This window comes from Equus przewalskii, chromosome 4 (genome assembly GCF_037783145.1).
Source record: "Equus przewalskii isolate Varuska chromosome 4, EquPr2, whole genome shotgun sequence".
Classification (NCBI taxonomy): domain Eukaryota; kingdom Metazoa; phylum Chordata; class Mammalia; order Perissodactyla; family Equidae; genus Equus; species Equus przewalskii.
Genome location: NC_091834.1, coordinates 47,488,424 through 47,505,904, shown reverse-complemented (window position 1 = coordinate 47,505,904; position 17,481 = coordinate 47,488,424). Strand labels below are relative to the sequence as shown.

The following is a 17,481-nucleotide window of genomic DNA, read 5'->3' as shown; positions in this document are numbered from 1 at the left end:
CAAATACATGGTACAGCTTTTAGTTTACAACATATCATGAACAGAATATAGTAAATATTTACTCATTTTGTAAGACAAAAACAATTTTAGTGCAGTAATATGTTTTATCAAAAAGGTGGGGCTAGGGCCAGCCCAGTGGCATAGTGGTTAAGTTTGTGCGCCCTGCTTCAACAGCCTGGGGTTTGCCTGTTTGTCTCTCAGGCGCAGACCTACACACCACTTATCAAGCCATGCTGTGGCAGCCTCCCACATATAAAATAGAGGAATATGGGCACGAATGTTAGCTCAGGGCCAATCTTCCTCAGCAAAAAGGGGAGGTTGGCATTGAATGTTAGCTCAGGACTAATCTTCCTCCAAAAAAACAAAAAAAGGTGGGGTAAATATAAATTATATGATGCTTGTGTTCAATATATACTTTACATATAGGAACAGCAGACAGAAAATCTATGATCCTCACATTCTCCAATTGTTTGTATTCAGTATTATGAAAGCTGATAATGAAATACCAGGCACCTTAGTTTTATAAGTACAAATACATGATCATAAAGTGTTCTAAATAAGTGAAACTGTGTAATACATTTGGCATTCTTTCAATTGAATGTCACAACATGTTCTTTTCATTCTATTTTGTTTTGTTCTGAGTTTTTGTATAAGAGTTAAGTCAAGCTGATTAAATCATTTCAGTACCATAAGGAGGAAGCATAGAAGAGAGGATTAGCTCATCAGGCAGGATGAGTTAGGTCATAGTTTATCCCACCATAATTCAAGTGCTGTGTTCTCCAAGTCTGGAAGTTATGGTCATGTCAAGGGTCAGCGCCAAAATGTCTTTTATCATAAGTTGGAACTGCTTATTCTTGCAGCTGGTTAGTTAGAATTAGTCAGATTTTTTCTTTTAAAGCTCCGGATTGTCTTCAGTTCTCTGCCTTCTTGGTTTATAAAAATAACTGTATTAGTTTATATTAGATATAGTGACACATCTGTTAAGAAGGAAAGTCAATTTATATATCTCTTTTTTCAATAACTATAAACAGAAGTAGAATTAATGTGAAGCGTAGAGATGTATTTGAAATAGTAAGACTTGGGTCAAGAAAAGAAAGAAAGGGTGGAAACCAGTGTTTTTCAGACTATGGGTTGTGACTCGTTAGTGGGTAGTGAATTAAATTTAGGGGGTCTTTGACTGAATTTTAAGTATGAAATAGAAGAGAAGAAAATAGGTTAACATAGAAAATAAAATATTGGGGCAGTTATGAAACCTATTAATGATAAGTACGTGTGTGTGGATTATGCTGGATTAAGATGTAAATTGTTTTTCTTCTTAATCTTGAACAAAAATAGTCTGTCAGCCATCAGTGTAGAATAAAGAGGATGGATTTGCTAGCTATGAAACTCTGGGAAATTAATCTCTATAAGCTTGTTTCTCATCTGTAAAATGGGAATAATACAATCTACCTTACAGAGTTAATGTGAGAATTAAGAGAGAGGAGACATGCTAACACCCCCAGCATGGTTCCTGCCACATATTAGACACTCAATAAATGGTACCTTTTATTAGTAGTGACATTGTAAGTGATAAAACTAATGTGTGAATGCATTAAATTATATGCTGGCTATTTTGGGATGGCTGGAGGGGATAGCAAACATTCAATCAAAGTTACGCATCAAGGGAAATAAGCTAGAGCAAGAAATGTGGTCAGGTAGAAGTGTGCTAAGGAATGACAGGCTTGTAGAACTATATATTTCGTTGGGATTATTCCCTCCCTTCCAATAACTCCTCGTTGATCAGGAATCTAGTAGCCATTCAGCCAGTTAGCCATCTCACTCAAATACCTCTTCTGTTGCCAAATGTACCTGAAAGGATAATTTGGGTTTACCTTCAGGTCTTTCAAGTACATATGATGTGATTTCAGAGGCTTATCTGTAAGATGGAACTAACCATTATCGTGAATGAGATTCAGTTTAATTACCATTGCCTGGATGGTCTCCAGTCATCAGGTGTTGTGAACAGGCCTTCTTGGAATAGGTACAGTGAATGGGTTTCATAAATAAAATATGGACCATGTTAAAACCAAACTACAGTCATATGTTCTTACCTCTCTAATTAAATGTCATGTTTATCCAGATTTTTGTTTATGTTCCCTCTCTTACTCAAGGCAAATTCCTTGATAGCAAAAAAGGATGCCTTATTCATGGTGCTGGCAAATATTTGACATAAACACATGTTTTTATGAATGAAAGACTCCTGATTATCAACATATAAATCATATTGTGGCAGACTCACATTTCTTCTTCAGTTTTTCTGTGAACGGCCGATTTTTAGTATCTTCCCAGCTCATTTATTGCTGTCACTGCCTAAAGCAGAGAAAGGTGGAATAGGAAAGTGATTCTTCGTACATTTGAATCTGTCTACCAACTCACCCTGGGCAATAAGATCCTGACCCAACACCCTCCCGTAGGCAGGCACAGTAGTCCTGGGGTCCTCAAATCCCAAAAAGAGCTCCATTATTTACAAGTCATAGAATATGTCTGACTCTTCTAGACTAGAGTTCCAGAGAATCTGGTTATCTTACAGCTAAGAAATATATAGCTCTCTACATGGGCTATGCGTTCTCTCTCTATTTTCTTTGTTGATTTTTTGTTTGAGAACACTGTGAATATGTTTAACACTATCAAGACAAATATTTTTTCCAGGTCTGAGAATGAATAAAGGCGCCATCACACCTCCCCGTACTTCTCCTTCGAATACGTGTTCCCCAGAAGTGATCCATCTGAAGGACATTGTCTGTTACCTGTCTCTCCTTGAAAGAGGAAGACCCGAGGATAAACTCGAGTGTATGTGTTTCTTCATTTAGTTTACTTATCACAGTTGGGGGTGGGGAGAGGGACTGGATATCGATGACCTTAAAATTGTATCTGCTACGATTGTCTAATTTTTTGTTAAATAAAGTGACCTTGGTTAATAATTAAGAATTGCCCCGATTGAGAATCAGACAATTAAAGGATATTAAGAATCTATCAATTTCAGGTTATTATTTATCAAATTCCATTTATTACCAGGTATTTCTTGAGCATGTTTGTCTGCCAAATGACTTTTTTTAAAGGTTGGTAACAAAATGATATTGGAAAGTATCCTTCGAGTTGTTTTGAAAAAAAACATTTATTTCTAGTATATGATGAGGTCTTCCCTTTAGTCAGCAAGAGCATTCACTGTAGACACACAACCTGAACCTTTCTCCCTTCAAAATCTTCCTTGGAACCTTCAACATTGACACTTTCTTTGCCAGGGAGAAATGATTTCTCAAAGGCAAACATGAGAGTTTCACTTATAGGAGTTGACTCTGGATATTAAAAATTAAACACTAGTCTGTTTGTTTCTTCTACAATGGAGCAGGTATTGCAGATGGAGAATTTCTATCTGGTTGAAAGGAAGTGGTGCTCTCCTTAATAAAATGTAGTGACTGAGCTCTCTCTGGTGGCAAACTGTACTCATTGCAATGCAAGATAAGATTTCTCCAGCGTTTGCTCTAAGCCTGATGATTTAATAATCTATTCTCTCTCCAAAGCCCTTGCTAAATATAGAGCTGCTGGTTTGTTCAATAATCTGATTAACTTGATTATATTGGATACCATTTAAGAGAATTAAAAGTTCTTGTCCCAAAATGAGAGTGAAGATAGTAAATCCTAAATTTGATATTTCTAAAGCAAGTATAGAATGTTGTGACATCTCAGACTTATGATTAGGAAGCATGTTTAGTCAAATGTAATAGTAACTTGATAATATTTCTCTTACTAACAAAGAATTTACTATAATATTATTTGAGTCACACCTGCTTAAATTATGAATAAACCATGATAACATCATTCTTTAAATACATATTTATTATTCCAAAATGTTGAATATTTGCATTTCAAGATTTATTTGTTTTCCTAAGCACCTACAGAAATCTCTCTCATTCCAAAATAAATATTAACATTCAGTGAATTTCTATTGAAGGGATAGCCAGAGACAAAGTTTGCTCAGGTGCTGTCAGGACCGTGTTTGGGATGATTTTAAAAGTACAAGGGCAAATATTTTTTTTCCAGGTCTGAGACTGAATAAAGGCACCATCACTCTTACCCAACATGGTCTTTGTGTTGCAGTTTATTTTTAGTCAACTGGAAGAATTTTGTTTTCAAGGTGGAATTCCTAAGAGGCATGCTTTGAAGTTCTCAGCTTGAGTCTATGAATCCACAGTCTTTGTCCACAATCGCAGGCAGAGTGTTAACCCAGAAATCATTCAAAACGCTTGGTGAAGCAAGTGAAACCTCACCTGCGGCTTCCCTTTCTTCAGTGCTATCAGCCCCTCCCCTCTCTTCTTCCTTTGAATTTTCCAGCTCTTTTTCAAGGTTACATCAGATTCAGTTGCATTTTCCTTTTTTTCTTCACCATTTCTTCAGATTCTTCTCCTAGGCAGACTTGTAATGGCCTGGCATTTTTACTGTGATTTTCACCAGACTCTTCAAAGTAAGGGAATTTCAATTTCCGAAGCACATTAAGGTGTAACTACGGTCCAGCTATGTTCTGCTTCTCTCTCTACTATCTTCTACTTTGGAGGACCTTAATCTGCTCCTTAACCATCGGGAGATTGTTTTTGTTTGTTGTTTTTCAAATGCCAGTGCCTGGCCCTTTCGACATCAATTAAAGTAGAATCCTTTCCTCTCACTCACTTTCTTAGCAGGGAGCCAGGCATTTTTTCCCTTTGACAGTTGGGCAATTACAAATTCCTAACGTTCATGTATTCTTTAAAGTTATAGATTTTTAAAAATGCTTCAGTAAAACTTTAAAAACATTTAATGGTTGTAATTTAATATATACTTATTTCCAAAATGGTTATGACTTATTTAACACAATATAAACTAGAGGAAAGGAAAGAAGGAAAAGTAATTAAAACAGAAATAGTTACAACCAAGCACCAAATATAATTAACTTTTGTGGGTGAATGCTAAATTTAGATCTGAATTTCCAAGTAGCCAAGCAGAAAGGAATACATACACGTTGGTTTAGGCTAGAGATTTCCAGCTTTATCACACATAAGAATCACCACAGGGCCTGTGAACAGACAGCTTCCTGGGCCCCAACTCCAGTATATGTGATTCAGGAGGCCTGGGGTGGAACCTTAGAATTTGCCTTTCTATGATTTCCAGGTGATGCTGCTGTTGCACCAGGGACCACATTTTGAGAAACACTGTTTTATGCAATTCCTTCTGACAATGAAAATCCGCACACACACACGCACGCACACACTCTCAGCCACAGACACACACAATTCATCTGAAATGATGATTGTTTCTTGGAATTGAATGATGGCAGTATTTGGTAGGTTCTTTCACTTGGGTTATTATATAAAATAATGACGTTGTTGTAAATGTTTATAAAGGAAATACATTTTTCACGAAAATAATGTTTTATAAATCTGTTCAGTGCTTACTGTCACTTTCTGTCTTCCCTCCCGTCTTTTCTGCCAGGCATTTACACAATGTTTAGAATAAAGCTTTTTGTTATTGTTGTTGAAAGGAAGTTAACAAAGAAAAGCTCCTAAACTTTCCATGGATTGTAAGCCATTTCTTCAATTTCCTTTCCTTAACCCAATTCTAATTCCTCACTGAGGACTTTGCCTATACTGAGGCCCTATCAGGTAGAAGGTGTTTATTCACCTACTCCCATGGACCCTTGGAAAGTGTGTGTGCATGTGTGTGCGTGCATGTGTGTGTGTGTGTGTATGCGTCTTGAGGATGTAGGGGATTCCATTTTTATCTCTCCTTGTTGGTGTCAGTTACCAACCATCCCCCGTGCATGAATGAGAGCATTGTACCAGGGCTCATTACCCTCTTCACCTTAAACCCACTACAATACTTTGTGGAGATCCATGCAGTACATCTCTCTTTTAGTCTCCTCGCATTCCTCAAATTCTGTGACCTTACCTCTATTTTATTTCAGCCACTCACTTCTGTTGCAATACCCAAAGCCTTGTAATTCCCAAAAACTGCTTTTTTCTAAAATTTTAAACTCTATTGTAGTCATCCCTTGGTACCACAGGGGACTGGTTCTAGGACCCCCGTGGATACCAAAACCCGAGAATGCTCAAGTTCCTTACGTGAAATGGCATAGTATTTGCATTTAACCTGCACATCCTCCCGTATACTTTAAATCATCTCTAGATTACTTTTAATCACTAATACAATGCAAATTCTATGCAAATAGTTGTCATACTGTATTGTTTAGGGAATAATGAGAAGAAAAAGAAGTCTGTACGTTTTCAGTACAGACACAACCGTTGGAGGCCTTTTTATTTGAGGTGGGTTGAATATTGAGGTGGATTCGTGAACCTGAAGATATGGGCACCGACTGTATTTTACTTTATCAACAGCTTATGTTCACTTAACTTTTCACTCTCCTACTTTTAATTTAAATCTTAGTACTTAAGATGTATGCATCCTTAGTACTTAAATGAATGCATCCTAGCTTTGACACTTTCTATCTGAGTGACCCGGGCACATTTTAGAAACCTCTTCAGGCCTCAGCCCCCCCAGTTGTAAAACTGGGATCATAATGATATCTGGTGCATGTGTTTGCTATGAAGATTAAATGAACCAATATTTGCTCACACAAATTCCTTCACAGTTATTAGTTCACCTCAATGTTTGTTAAGTGAAATAAAAGTTAAGAATTCTTATCCCTTAACCACTTCCCTTCCTCCTGAATTTGCCTGCTGCTTTTTGCCTCCCATACCTTCAAATATAGACTGACTCTGTAATCCTAGATGTCAATCATTCTTTCACACTTAGTTTCAGGCACCCAATTTATTTGCTCGTATAGTGAGGTAGCAGAGATTTAGTGAAATAAAAACATAATTGTATATTGTCTAATCTATAATCATAGCTCTACTCAAAACCTCAGATGACCTTCAGTGCATTCAATGTTTCTCTGGTCATCAACTTCTTCTAGTTAAAAGTTAATCCAGATGCTTCGTTTCTTCAAACACTTACCTATTTCATCATCATCTCACTTATTAGGTGTGAATTCTCGTAACTTCCTTTCATTTTACCTAAAACTTGTCAACTTCTAGACCTGTTTTTTCCTCTTTCTGTTCTGACTCAGGATGAACAATTGTACCTTTGATAGTTCCCTAGAGAATAAATAATACATAAAATTAGGCCCTTAATTTAGCATCCATAGACTGATCGGGCTCCACAATTTAACCCCAACCTACTTTGCTAGTGTTGCTTTTGGCTTTAACCTGTACACACATGCACAAATGACGTCCCAGTCACATGAGTCTACTTTTCAATCATCAGACAGATCCTGAACTTTTCCACCTTCATCACTTTGCTTATAATGTGCATTTGCTGGTGGTGTTCTTTCCCAGTGTATATCAGATACAGTTCAGTCTACACTGAGACCTAGCTCATATCACGAGTCCTCTCATCATCTCCTAATTGGATTTATTTTGCTCGCCTTCCTCGTACCCTTGCACTATGTGTAATTTCCCACCCTAGCACCTACCACTTGTGTGTGCATGTGTTTCAACAGATAAATGCTCACTAACTGATAGTTAAATTGAAGTTAATGGGTGCTTGAGAAGAAAAAAGTAAGGTGAATTATTTAACGCATGAAACAATAGTAAATTTGTTTATACTGTGACTTTAAATGATATTCACATTTGGATTAGTGTTTATAAATTATTATTATTATTATAACCAGAATAATTTTTAAATTAGTTTACATTTACTGAAAATGTATCACTAAAATGAAGACTAACCTGTATGTAAAAGTTACTGCTATGTATAGTATTAATCTTAGAACCACTGAGATTTAACATCAAAGAGATCCTGAAGATCATGTGGTCAACCTCCCTGGAGTGTCAATGAAAAAATTGCAGCCCAGAGAGACTGGTTATAAATTATACCATTGGTTTAGCTAACTGTGACTAAAACCCATGATTTCTCACCTACTGTATAAGTACTCTTTTTATTTTGAAAGCTTCCTTCCATTGTTTTTACTGTTGTTTCTCTTGTGGAAAAAAGGAGAAAATATAATCCATTACATTAGATGTCACAAATTCCAAGTAGCTAATTTTTCTTTCCCTCAGCCCTTAAGGTTTATTAAGTAGGTCTGGAAATTCATAAAACAGTAAAAAATTGTGAGTTAAAGAAATTCCACATAAAATGTCCTTTGAAATAGACACTTTCTAATGTTTAATAACAAATTCCATATTAATATTTTCATATCAATAACATATAAAGTACAAAAGCACCAAACTATATACAATGGGATATTCAAGGTGAAAATAGATAGACTAAAAACTTGCAAATCTTTTGGAAGAGAAAAATTCTAGATATAGAAAATTACCCTTATATTGCATAACATACCTTTGCTCTGATCTTTTAACCAAATTCATGTGTGGGCATATAATTATGTCCGTATAAAGGGAAATTGCAAGAGGATAAAAATAGAAAAAAGTGGGTTAAACTAGCTTGTAACTTTGTAATAGTTACTCACCTTTCGAAGCTATCATGTTAACAGAATAATTTTAATATTGAGTTTACCTTGTTTTTGCACCTAAAAATCTATATCCTTATTATATTGGTTTTAAAAATAAGATCTATTTGTTCAATGATTTATTTGACTTTGGGGCCTAACTTGACTTTTATATTCAAGAAGAAATAGTCTTATTATGTTTGAAGATCGGTATTAATTTCTTCAATATTATTCAAATATAGTTTTAAAAGGGAAAGTTCCCATAGGCTTTGCAAGCCAAATATTTTTAATTTTCCATGGTGTTAATAGCTGTCTTTTCTTCCTTGTTTGATTAGTTTCTCTATTCCTACACAGGTGATTAATTCCAAAATCCTCCACCACAAATTTTGATTTGGAAACTTGTGCTCTTCATTTCTTCTTTAATCTTTTCATTATCTGTGACTTTCTCTTTTCTTTGACTTGTTCAGTCTTTCCGGAACCACTATTTTTGGGTGTTGAAGCTCTAAGACAGAACTTTGAATTTTTTTTTCTTTATTTTCCTATTCTCCAACTTCTTTTCTCTTACGTCTTTCATTTGACACCTGGGACATCTTCTGCATCTATGATGACTTTTTTTCTTCATTTTTTCCCTCACACTTTTAACTTCACAGAGAATCCGTTTTGTTCTCAGTATGAGCCTTATATGCTCCTATTCTTATTTCATGGATTGAAACTCTCCTCTTATAAGGAATTTCTTTCCATTCCCCGCTTTGTTGGTTTTTTTTTTCCCCCCAAATTCCTTTGTTTTGAAAGGACTCCCTGGTGGGTTGGTGGGTAGGTGGCTGAGGTTCAAGTCTGACTCATTGGAGAAGGGGAAGTGGACTCGACTCTCAATGTTCAGTCTGGCGACTTTCACATATTTTCCCTGTCTTGGGTATAGCACCCCTACCCTCAGAATTCCTGAGCTGCCTGAGCTCAGAATCCCTCTGGTTTGACTGCTATAGAGCTCAAAGGTCCAGGCTTCTGCTGGGGAAGAGAACTTGGCATAGCCTCAGGTGTAAGGTGTGAGGGGTAGTATTTGAGGATCTAACTTCTTTTCATGAAGACTTTCAATTAGTTTTCCAACTTATCACCCTTTCTGTGCAAATCTGTGTCTCCTCGTCCCTACCAGCTTAAGTTTATATTTCTCAGATTTCAAAGTCAACTACCATGTATATATTTGTTTTCCAGCTTCTTAAATTTGGCTATTCTTTTCTCCTCTTATGTTTTCTTTGTACTTACGGATTTATGCCTATTTCCTCCCTTACTGTTAGAATAGTGGCTCTTCAAAAGAAAGCCAAGGTAAATTTGTGTTCAATACTTCATATTTTGCGTGACCCTGCTACAATTTTAAATTAGTAAACTTATCTCTGAAAATTAAAACCCTAGAATTTCTCTCTCTTATCCAGGATCCGAAAAAACTTTATACTTGATTTTAACTTGGTGAGATTTATAGTATATGATACTTGGTGCTCAATACATATATGCTATTTTTATTATTGCTATTATTATTGATAGTTTTCAGACCAACTTTCCTACTGGAAACAACAAGAACATTTAGACACAATGTTGTTTTTAAAAATCTGTTTGAGGGGCTGGTCCCATGGCCAAGTGGTTAAGTTCTCGAGCTCCGCTTCAGTGGCCCAGGGTTTCACCAGTTCAAATCTTGGGTGTGGACATGGCACTGCTCATCAGGCCATGGTGAGGTGGCCTCCCACATGCCACAACTAGAAGGACCCACAACTAAAATATGCAACTATGTACTGGGGGGATTTGGGGAGAAAAAGCAGGAAAAAAAAGAGTATTTGCAACAGTTGTTAGCTCAGGTGCCAATCTTAAAAAAAAAAAAAAAAAAAACCTGTTTGAAAATTTCAGGGACTTATCAAGGCAAGTTGGATCTGTGGGTCAAATTTTTGGGAGAGAGGAAACTGGCTTTTGCCACTGTTTGTAAATTGTAAATTCATAAGCAACTGAGAGTCTGAGAACCTGAACAGTTTTGGTAGACTGGTCTTGGGTAAAAAACTTGAATTTCAAAATCTTTCTAATAGATATATTTCATTTTCTTTATCATTAATGATGTTGAGCACTTCGTTATGATTGTCCATTTGTATATCTTCTTATTTTGGAGTATCTGCTCAATTTTTTGCCTGTCTTAATTGGTTGTTTGTCATTTTATTACTTAACTGTAAGGTTTGTTCATATATTCTGGAAACAAGTCCTTTGTCAGATATATGTGTTCTGAAAATTTTTCAAGTCTGTGGCTAGTTTATTTATTTTCTTACTCTTTTCTCTCTCTCTCTATATATATTTTTGATGAATAGAAGTTCTAATTTTGATGAAGTTTAATTTACCTATTTTTTTTATCATTGATAGTTCATATTGGCTTACTTTAAGGTAGTGAAGATATAGTTTTGTATTATAAAAGCTTTATAGTTTAGCTTTAATGTTAAAATTAAAGTTTAGTTCTAAAAAAATCTAGAGTTTAGTTTAAAGTTAAAATTCATTTTGACCTAATATTTATGTTTGGTGTGAAGTAAGTGTCCAGGTACTTTTTTTATATAGATATCCATCCAGTTGTTCCATCATCAGTCTTTGAAAAGATTTTTCTTACGTTATTGAACTATTTTGATATCCTTCTTGACCATATGTATGAATCTATATCTTGACTCTATTCTCTCTCATTGTTTTCTTTGTCTGTTCCATTAGCCAGTACTTCACTGTCTTGATTACCCTTGGTTTATAGCAACTCTTGAAGTCAGGTAATAAATCCTCCAGATGTATTCTCCCTTTTCAAGGTTGTTTTGGGTATTCTTTTATATTTCTATATAAATGTTGGAATCAGCATGGCAATTTCTAAAACAAAGCTGCTAAGATTTTGATTGAGATTGCATCTATTATATAAAACAATTTGTGAAGAATTTACATTTTAATGATGTTGCATTTTCCAATTCATGAACATGATATATCTTTTCATTTGCATAGGTTTTCTATAATTTTTCTCAGTGAACTTTTACGGTTTTTGCACCGAGATCTTGCCCATCTTTTGATAAATTTCTCTCTAGGTATTTATGTTTTGGGATGCTATTGTAAATAATATATTTTATGTTTCATTTTCCAAGTCTTCTTTGCAAGTATATGAAAATGCAATTGACTTTATATCCTACCACACTGCTAAAATAAATATTCATATATAGATATATATTTATATATAAAAACATATATATATTCTATGGAGCCAGCCCAGTGGTGTGGTGGTTAAGTTTGCACACCCCACTTTGGCAGCCCAGGGTTCCTGGGTTTGGATCCCAGGCACGGGCCTATACATCCGTCAGCAAGCCATGCTGTGGCAGCATCCCATATACAAAATAGAGGAAGATTGGCACAGATGTTAGCTCTGGGATAATCTTCCTCAAGCAAAAAGAGGAAGATTGGAAACAGATGTTAGCTCAGGGCTAATCTCCCTCACAAAAAAATATATATGTTCTAATACTTAAATATGTTATATAAGTTCTTATATATATGAAATTTATATTTATATAAGTTCTAATTCTTTTTTGAAGACTCAATAGGATTTTCTAAATGCACAAACATATTACTTGTAATTAAAGGTAGTTTTAATAATCCTTTTATAACATGTACATTTTTTATATTTTTTTTCTTGACTTATGGCAAGAACTAGAATCTCCAGTACAACCTTGGAGAAAAGTGATAGGAGAGAACATTTTTGAGTTCTTCCTGATCTTAAAGAAAAACTATTAAACTTTTACTAATAGCTATGATTTTAACTGTAGAATTTTAAGAGGGTGCTCTTTGTCTTGTTGGAGGTTTTTTTTTTCCTCTTTTGTTGAGAGTTTTAATCATGAATGGGTATCATCTTTTGTTAAATGCTTTTTCTGTATCTGTTTAGATGATCATATTTTTTTCTCCTCGTTTTGGTTAATGTAGGAGTTATTAACTGGTATTAAACCAAATTTGCATTCAAGACATAATGTCCATTTAGCCTTGATGTTTTATTTTTATCATATATTCTTGTATTTGATATGGTCAGATGGATAGGTCTATTTTTCCTTGCTGGTAACATCCTCATCTGGGTTAGTTTGGCCTGATAAAATAAGGCCTTTTTCCATTTTCTGAAAACGTTTGTGGAGGATTGATACTATTTCTTTCTTAAATATTTGGTAGAATTCACCATTAAAGGAATTTATGTTTGGAGGTTTCTATGTGGAAAGTGTTTTTAAAATTATGGATTCAATTTCTATAACTGATATGGGACTATTAGGATTTGTCTATTACTTATTGTTTTAGTAAGTTGTATGTTTCAATAAAATATGTGCAGTTATGTGTTATAAAATGTATTGTCATAAAGTATTTCAAAATATCACTTTATTAACTTTTATTGTCTGTGTGATCTGTGGTGATGTCCCTCCTTCATTTTCCTGATACTAGTAAGATAGAAAATTCAAAATTGGTATCTATCTAATAATATAGTGTGATAATACATAAAACAAAAATCAAAATAATTAAAAGGATTAATGAAAATATGTACAACTTAGTGGGAGGTTTCAACATACTTCTCTGATTTCTCATGTAAAAACAATGAAAAAATCAATATGGAAATGGAGAAGTTGAGTAACATAATTAACAAACTGACATGAACATTTTTTAAATGGCACCCAAAAACAAAATATTCACAGAATATTTATCAAAATTAACTATATACTATATTATAAAGCAAATCAACAAGTTTCAAAGTATTGCTATGAAACTGAGTAGAATTAATTTAGGTATTAGTAATAAAAAGAGCCCTGGAAGAATACTCATTTGCTTATAAAATAAATGCCATATTTCATATAACCCATGGGAAAAGAAGAAATTAATATGACAATATTTTGAAATTAATGATAGTGAAATTTTAACATGAAAAAATGTGAAATAGAGATAATGCCAGACTTAAAGAAAAAGATATACTTTAGAGGCATATGTTAGAAAAAAAAGAGAAAGGGTGAAAATCAGTGATATCTACATCTAAACAAAAAAACTTAGAAAAAGAAAATAGAGGAAAAAATACAGTAAGAATAGAGGTTAATGAAATAAACACATACAAATTAGAAAAAGTCATCAAAGAAAAATATTTTTCTTTAAAAATAACAATAAAATGGACAAACCCCTGGAAAGACAGATTGAGGGAAAAAAAAAAAGAAAGGGAGCGTACAAATGCCAACAAAGAAATGAAAACTAAGACATTGCTGCAAATCCTATAGACACCAAAAATATAATAAGTATTTTATGGAAAACTTTATGGCAATTAGCTGAAAATTTAAAGTTAAAAAATATGTTCATAGAATAATACAACTTAACAAAACCGAGCAAAGTAGAAATTTAAAGTCTTAATATTCTTATATCTGTTAAATAGATTAAATCTCTGATTTAATGAAACTTTCACTCAGAATAAAGTCCAGGGCCAGATGTCTTTCCCAGTGTGTTACAGTAAACATTTAATTTAAGAAATTAAAAACAATAGTTGTACGGATAATCTTCTAGCAAACAAGAGTGGGAGCAAGATATTAGCAGTTCAATTCTAGTTACATAGGTAAAAGTGGCTAATATATGATGTCCAGATCCCAGCTGGGGTTATTTCAAAAATGTAAATTTGGTTTAACATTTGAAAATCAAACAGTGTAATTTACCATATTAAGAGAATAAAGGAGAAAACTTTTGCGATCATGTCTATAAAATAATTATATTATTTGATCATATTCTACATCTATTCACTATTAAAAACAAAACAACCACAACAGCAGACTCTTACCTACTTAGAAATTGTAAAGAACTTCTTGAATAGAACGTATATCTACAACAGACTTGCATCAAGCTTCATATTTAGCAATGAAATGTTGCAAATACTTCCATTGATAGTGGAACAAGACAAGAATGATCAGTATCTTAAGTTTAATTCAACTTTGTGCTGGAGATCATTGCCCATGGCAATAAAGCAAGAAAAATACATAGAATTTATGAGGATAAGAGGGAAGAAATTAAAAGTCATTGTGTATGGACTATATGATTATTTACATATAAAAATCCGAAGTAATCTACAGAAAAGTATTTGAATTAATAAATGAGTTTAGCAAGGACTCTGGATACAAAGTAATAATAAAAATCACATATTTCTATATGATACCAATAAATAATAAAAAATAAAATTGAAAAAAATTATCATTTATAATACATCAGAATTATTAAGTGCCTGCAAAAAATCTTTAACAAATATTTGAAGGACCTCTACCCAGGACAGTATGAAATATTATTAACAGAAATTAAAGAAGATCTAAATACTGCGGAATATAACATGGTTTTAGTTTTTGAAGACTCAACATTGTAAAGATTCTCCCCAAATAGATCCATAGATGCTGGATAAACTCAATAGAAATCTAATGCACATTTTGTTTGTTTTTGAGGGAGGGGGGTTGGAAAACATTTTTCTAAATGTTATATGTAGATGCAAAGGCCAAGGATCTTGAGATTGAACAAAGCCAAGACAATCTTGAGATTGAACAAAGTTAGAGGATATATTTGATTGCATAACGAGATAGTTTTGAAAGCTGCAGTAATTAAGACAGTGTGGTATTGAAGCAGTAACAGGCAAATAAGCCAAAGGAATATAATGGAGAATTCAGAAACTGCCTGGAACCTACAAGCATACTTGATTATGACAAAGTTGGCACTGCAGAGCAAGTAAAGATCACCTTTCCAGTAATAATACTTGGATAATTGGATAACCATACTGTTTCTTTTTCTATTATAACAAGTAACTCCCAAAACTTAATGGCTTAAGACAACAGCATTCATTTTATTGTCTTTCATTTTTGTGTCTTGGTAAGAATTTTGGAAAAAGCTTAATTGAGCAGTTCTGTCTGTAGGTCTGTCACGTAATTGTAGTTAGATAGGCTAGACCTTGAACAGTAGAGGTCTGGTATATGCTGGGAATATTCAAGCCTGTCTGGACAATAAACATAGGAAAATTAGCTCAATCTCACTAATAATCAGGGAAATGGAATTTAAACCTAAGTGGTATACCACTTATACCTCCACCAGAATGGTTTAAATTAGAAGACTGATAATACCCAATGTCAGTGAGGATGTGGAGCAGCTCGAACTCTCATAGACTGCTGTTGAGAATCTAGTTTGGTAAAACCACTTTTGAAATGTTTGGCAATATAACTAAACATAAACATTTGCAAATCCTATGACCCAGAGATTCCTTCCCTTTTACTGGTTTATAAACAACTGGCAAATGTTCATCAAAGCATAAAAGCCATTTCCAAGAAGGTTTATAGCAGAATTGTTTGAAATCGCACCAGCATTACTTAGAAATAGCAAATTGGAAACAACCTAAATATCTCTCAATTTTAGAATGAATAAATTGTGGTATTTTTGTACTTTGGAATAATACGCAGAAAAGAAAATGAGTTAATGTTATTTGCAAGAATACAGATGAAGATCCAAAACATAATGCTCAGTAAATGATGCTACATTCAAAAGAATGCATATAGAAGTCAAGATAGTGGTCATCTCTGGGGAAAGGAGAGGAATAATGATGAGGAAGCATGAGAGGGGTTCTGTTGTGTTAGCAATATTCTATTCCTTGACTTGGATAACTTGTTACATTGGTGTGATCACTTTGATAATTTATTGAATGTTACACTTCTCTATAGGTGTAATACTTCAATAAGTTCATTTTTAAAATCAATGTTGAGTGCACAGTATCACTGGGAGAGACAGAGAAACAGGTTAGTTTTTAATTGTTTATTTTTTTAACAAGCGGGTTATTATTATTTTTTTCTTTTCTTCTGAGAAAGATTCACCCTAAGCTGACATCCATGCCAGTCTTGCTCTATTTTTTAGTATGTGGGCTGCCAGCACAGCTTGGCTGCCAACAGAGCGGTGTAGGTCCGTGCCCAGGAACTGAGCCCTGGGCCGCCAAAGTAGAGTGTGCTGAACTTAACCACTAGGCCACCAGGTCTGGCCCCTATTACTACTTTTTAAATTATATTGAGGAGCACACAGAATCATTAGGAGAGTCAGAGAACCAGATTAGGAGGCTTCTTGTTTGAAGCAATAACTAAACTAGGTACATACTAAATTGGACTGGGGAAAAAACCCATTGCTGCCTCTCTGTACAGACGGAACATCTTTCAATGCCAACACCCCTGAAACATCCAAGACTCTGGATGCTCTCTCTTCAATCACTGCTACTGCTGCTGCTGCCTCCCATCACCAGAATGGATTCTGTGCAGCCCTTTTTTCATGGGTCACTGGCATCTGATTGATGTCTGGGCTCGTGCTTCTGATTGGTGGAGCTTGGGTCGTGTACAAATTCTATCTTCAAGTCAGGCTAGTAAATAAAAGGTATCTGGGATTTCATCTGTTATTGTGCTTTGCAAAGCGTAGCTTTTAGACCGTAGGAAGAAGTTTCAGAGGCTACCAAAATGAATCACAGATACCCACACAACCACCCAACTTGTGTGTATGTCTTTGAGCTCATGTTTCCAATAAAGTTTACTAATAGGCATAGCGTGTCCATATATGTGAGCTGTTATGAAATGGGTTAGCAGTCATTTACTCCAATAAGGATTGACAGAGATAGAAGTGTCCTTCATTCTAAAATGTAGTTAGGCTTTTGTAAGTCCTTGCTTTGTTCCTGGTACTTAACCCATTCTCTGAGTGGTGTGTGAATCCTTGTCACTTACAAAGATATTTTTACTATTTTCTGCTGGACTAGAAAAGGTGGACATGCTCAGTATCCACATTGTGGTAGGTTTTTTTTCTTTCTGAATTTTCTTCCCATTTATTGAGTATATGACAGCCAACAATCATCACGGTTTGCAAATGAGGATCTTAACATCTTTTAGCCAGGCTAACATTATTTCTCTTAATTCAATATGTAT

The 17,481-nt window shown here is 34.4% G+C and overlaps 1 protein-coding gene across 9 annotated transcripts in view; it reads left to right on the top strand.

Moving 5' to 3' along the window:
• DGKB (diacylglycerol kinase beta) overlaps window positions 1-17,481 on the top strand; it is a 675,150-nt gene that overhangs the window by 175,646 nt on the left and 482,023 nt on the right. For all 9 annotated transcript variants that reach the window (XM_070615806.1, XM_070615803.1, XM_070615805.1 and 6 more), the window contains one exon: window positions 2,689-2,829. In XM_070615806.1, the coding sequence (XP_070471907.1) occupies window positions 2,689-2,829 (141 nt within the window). The remainder of the gene's footprint in view (window positions 1-2,688; window positions 2,830-17,481) is intronic.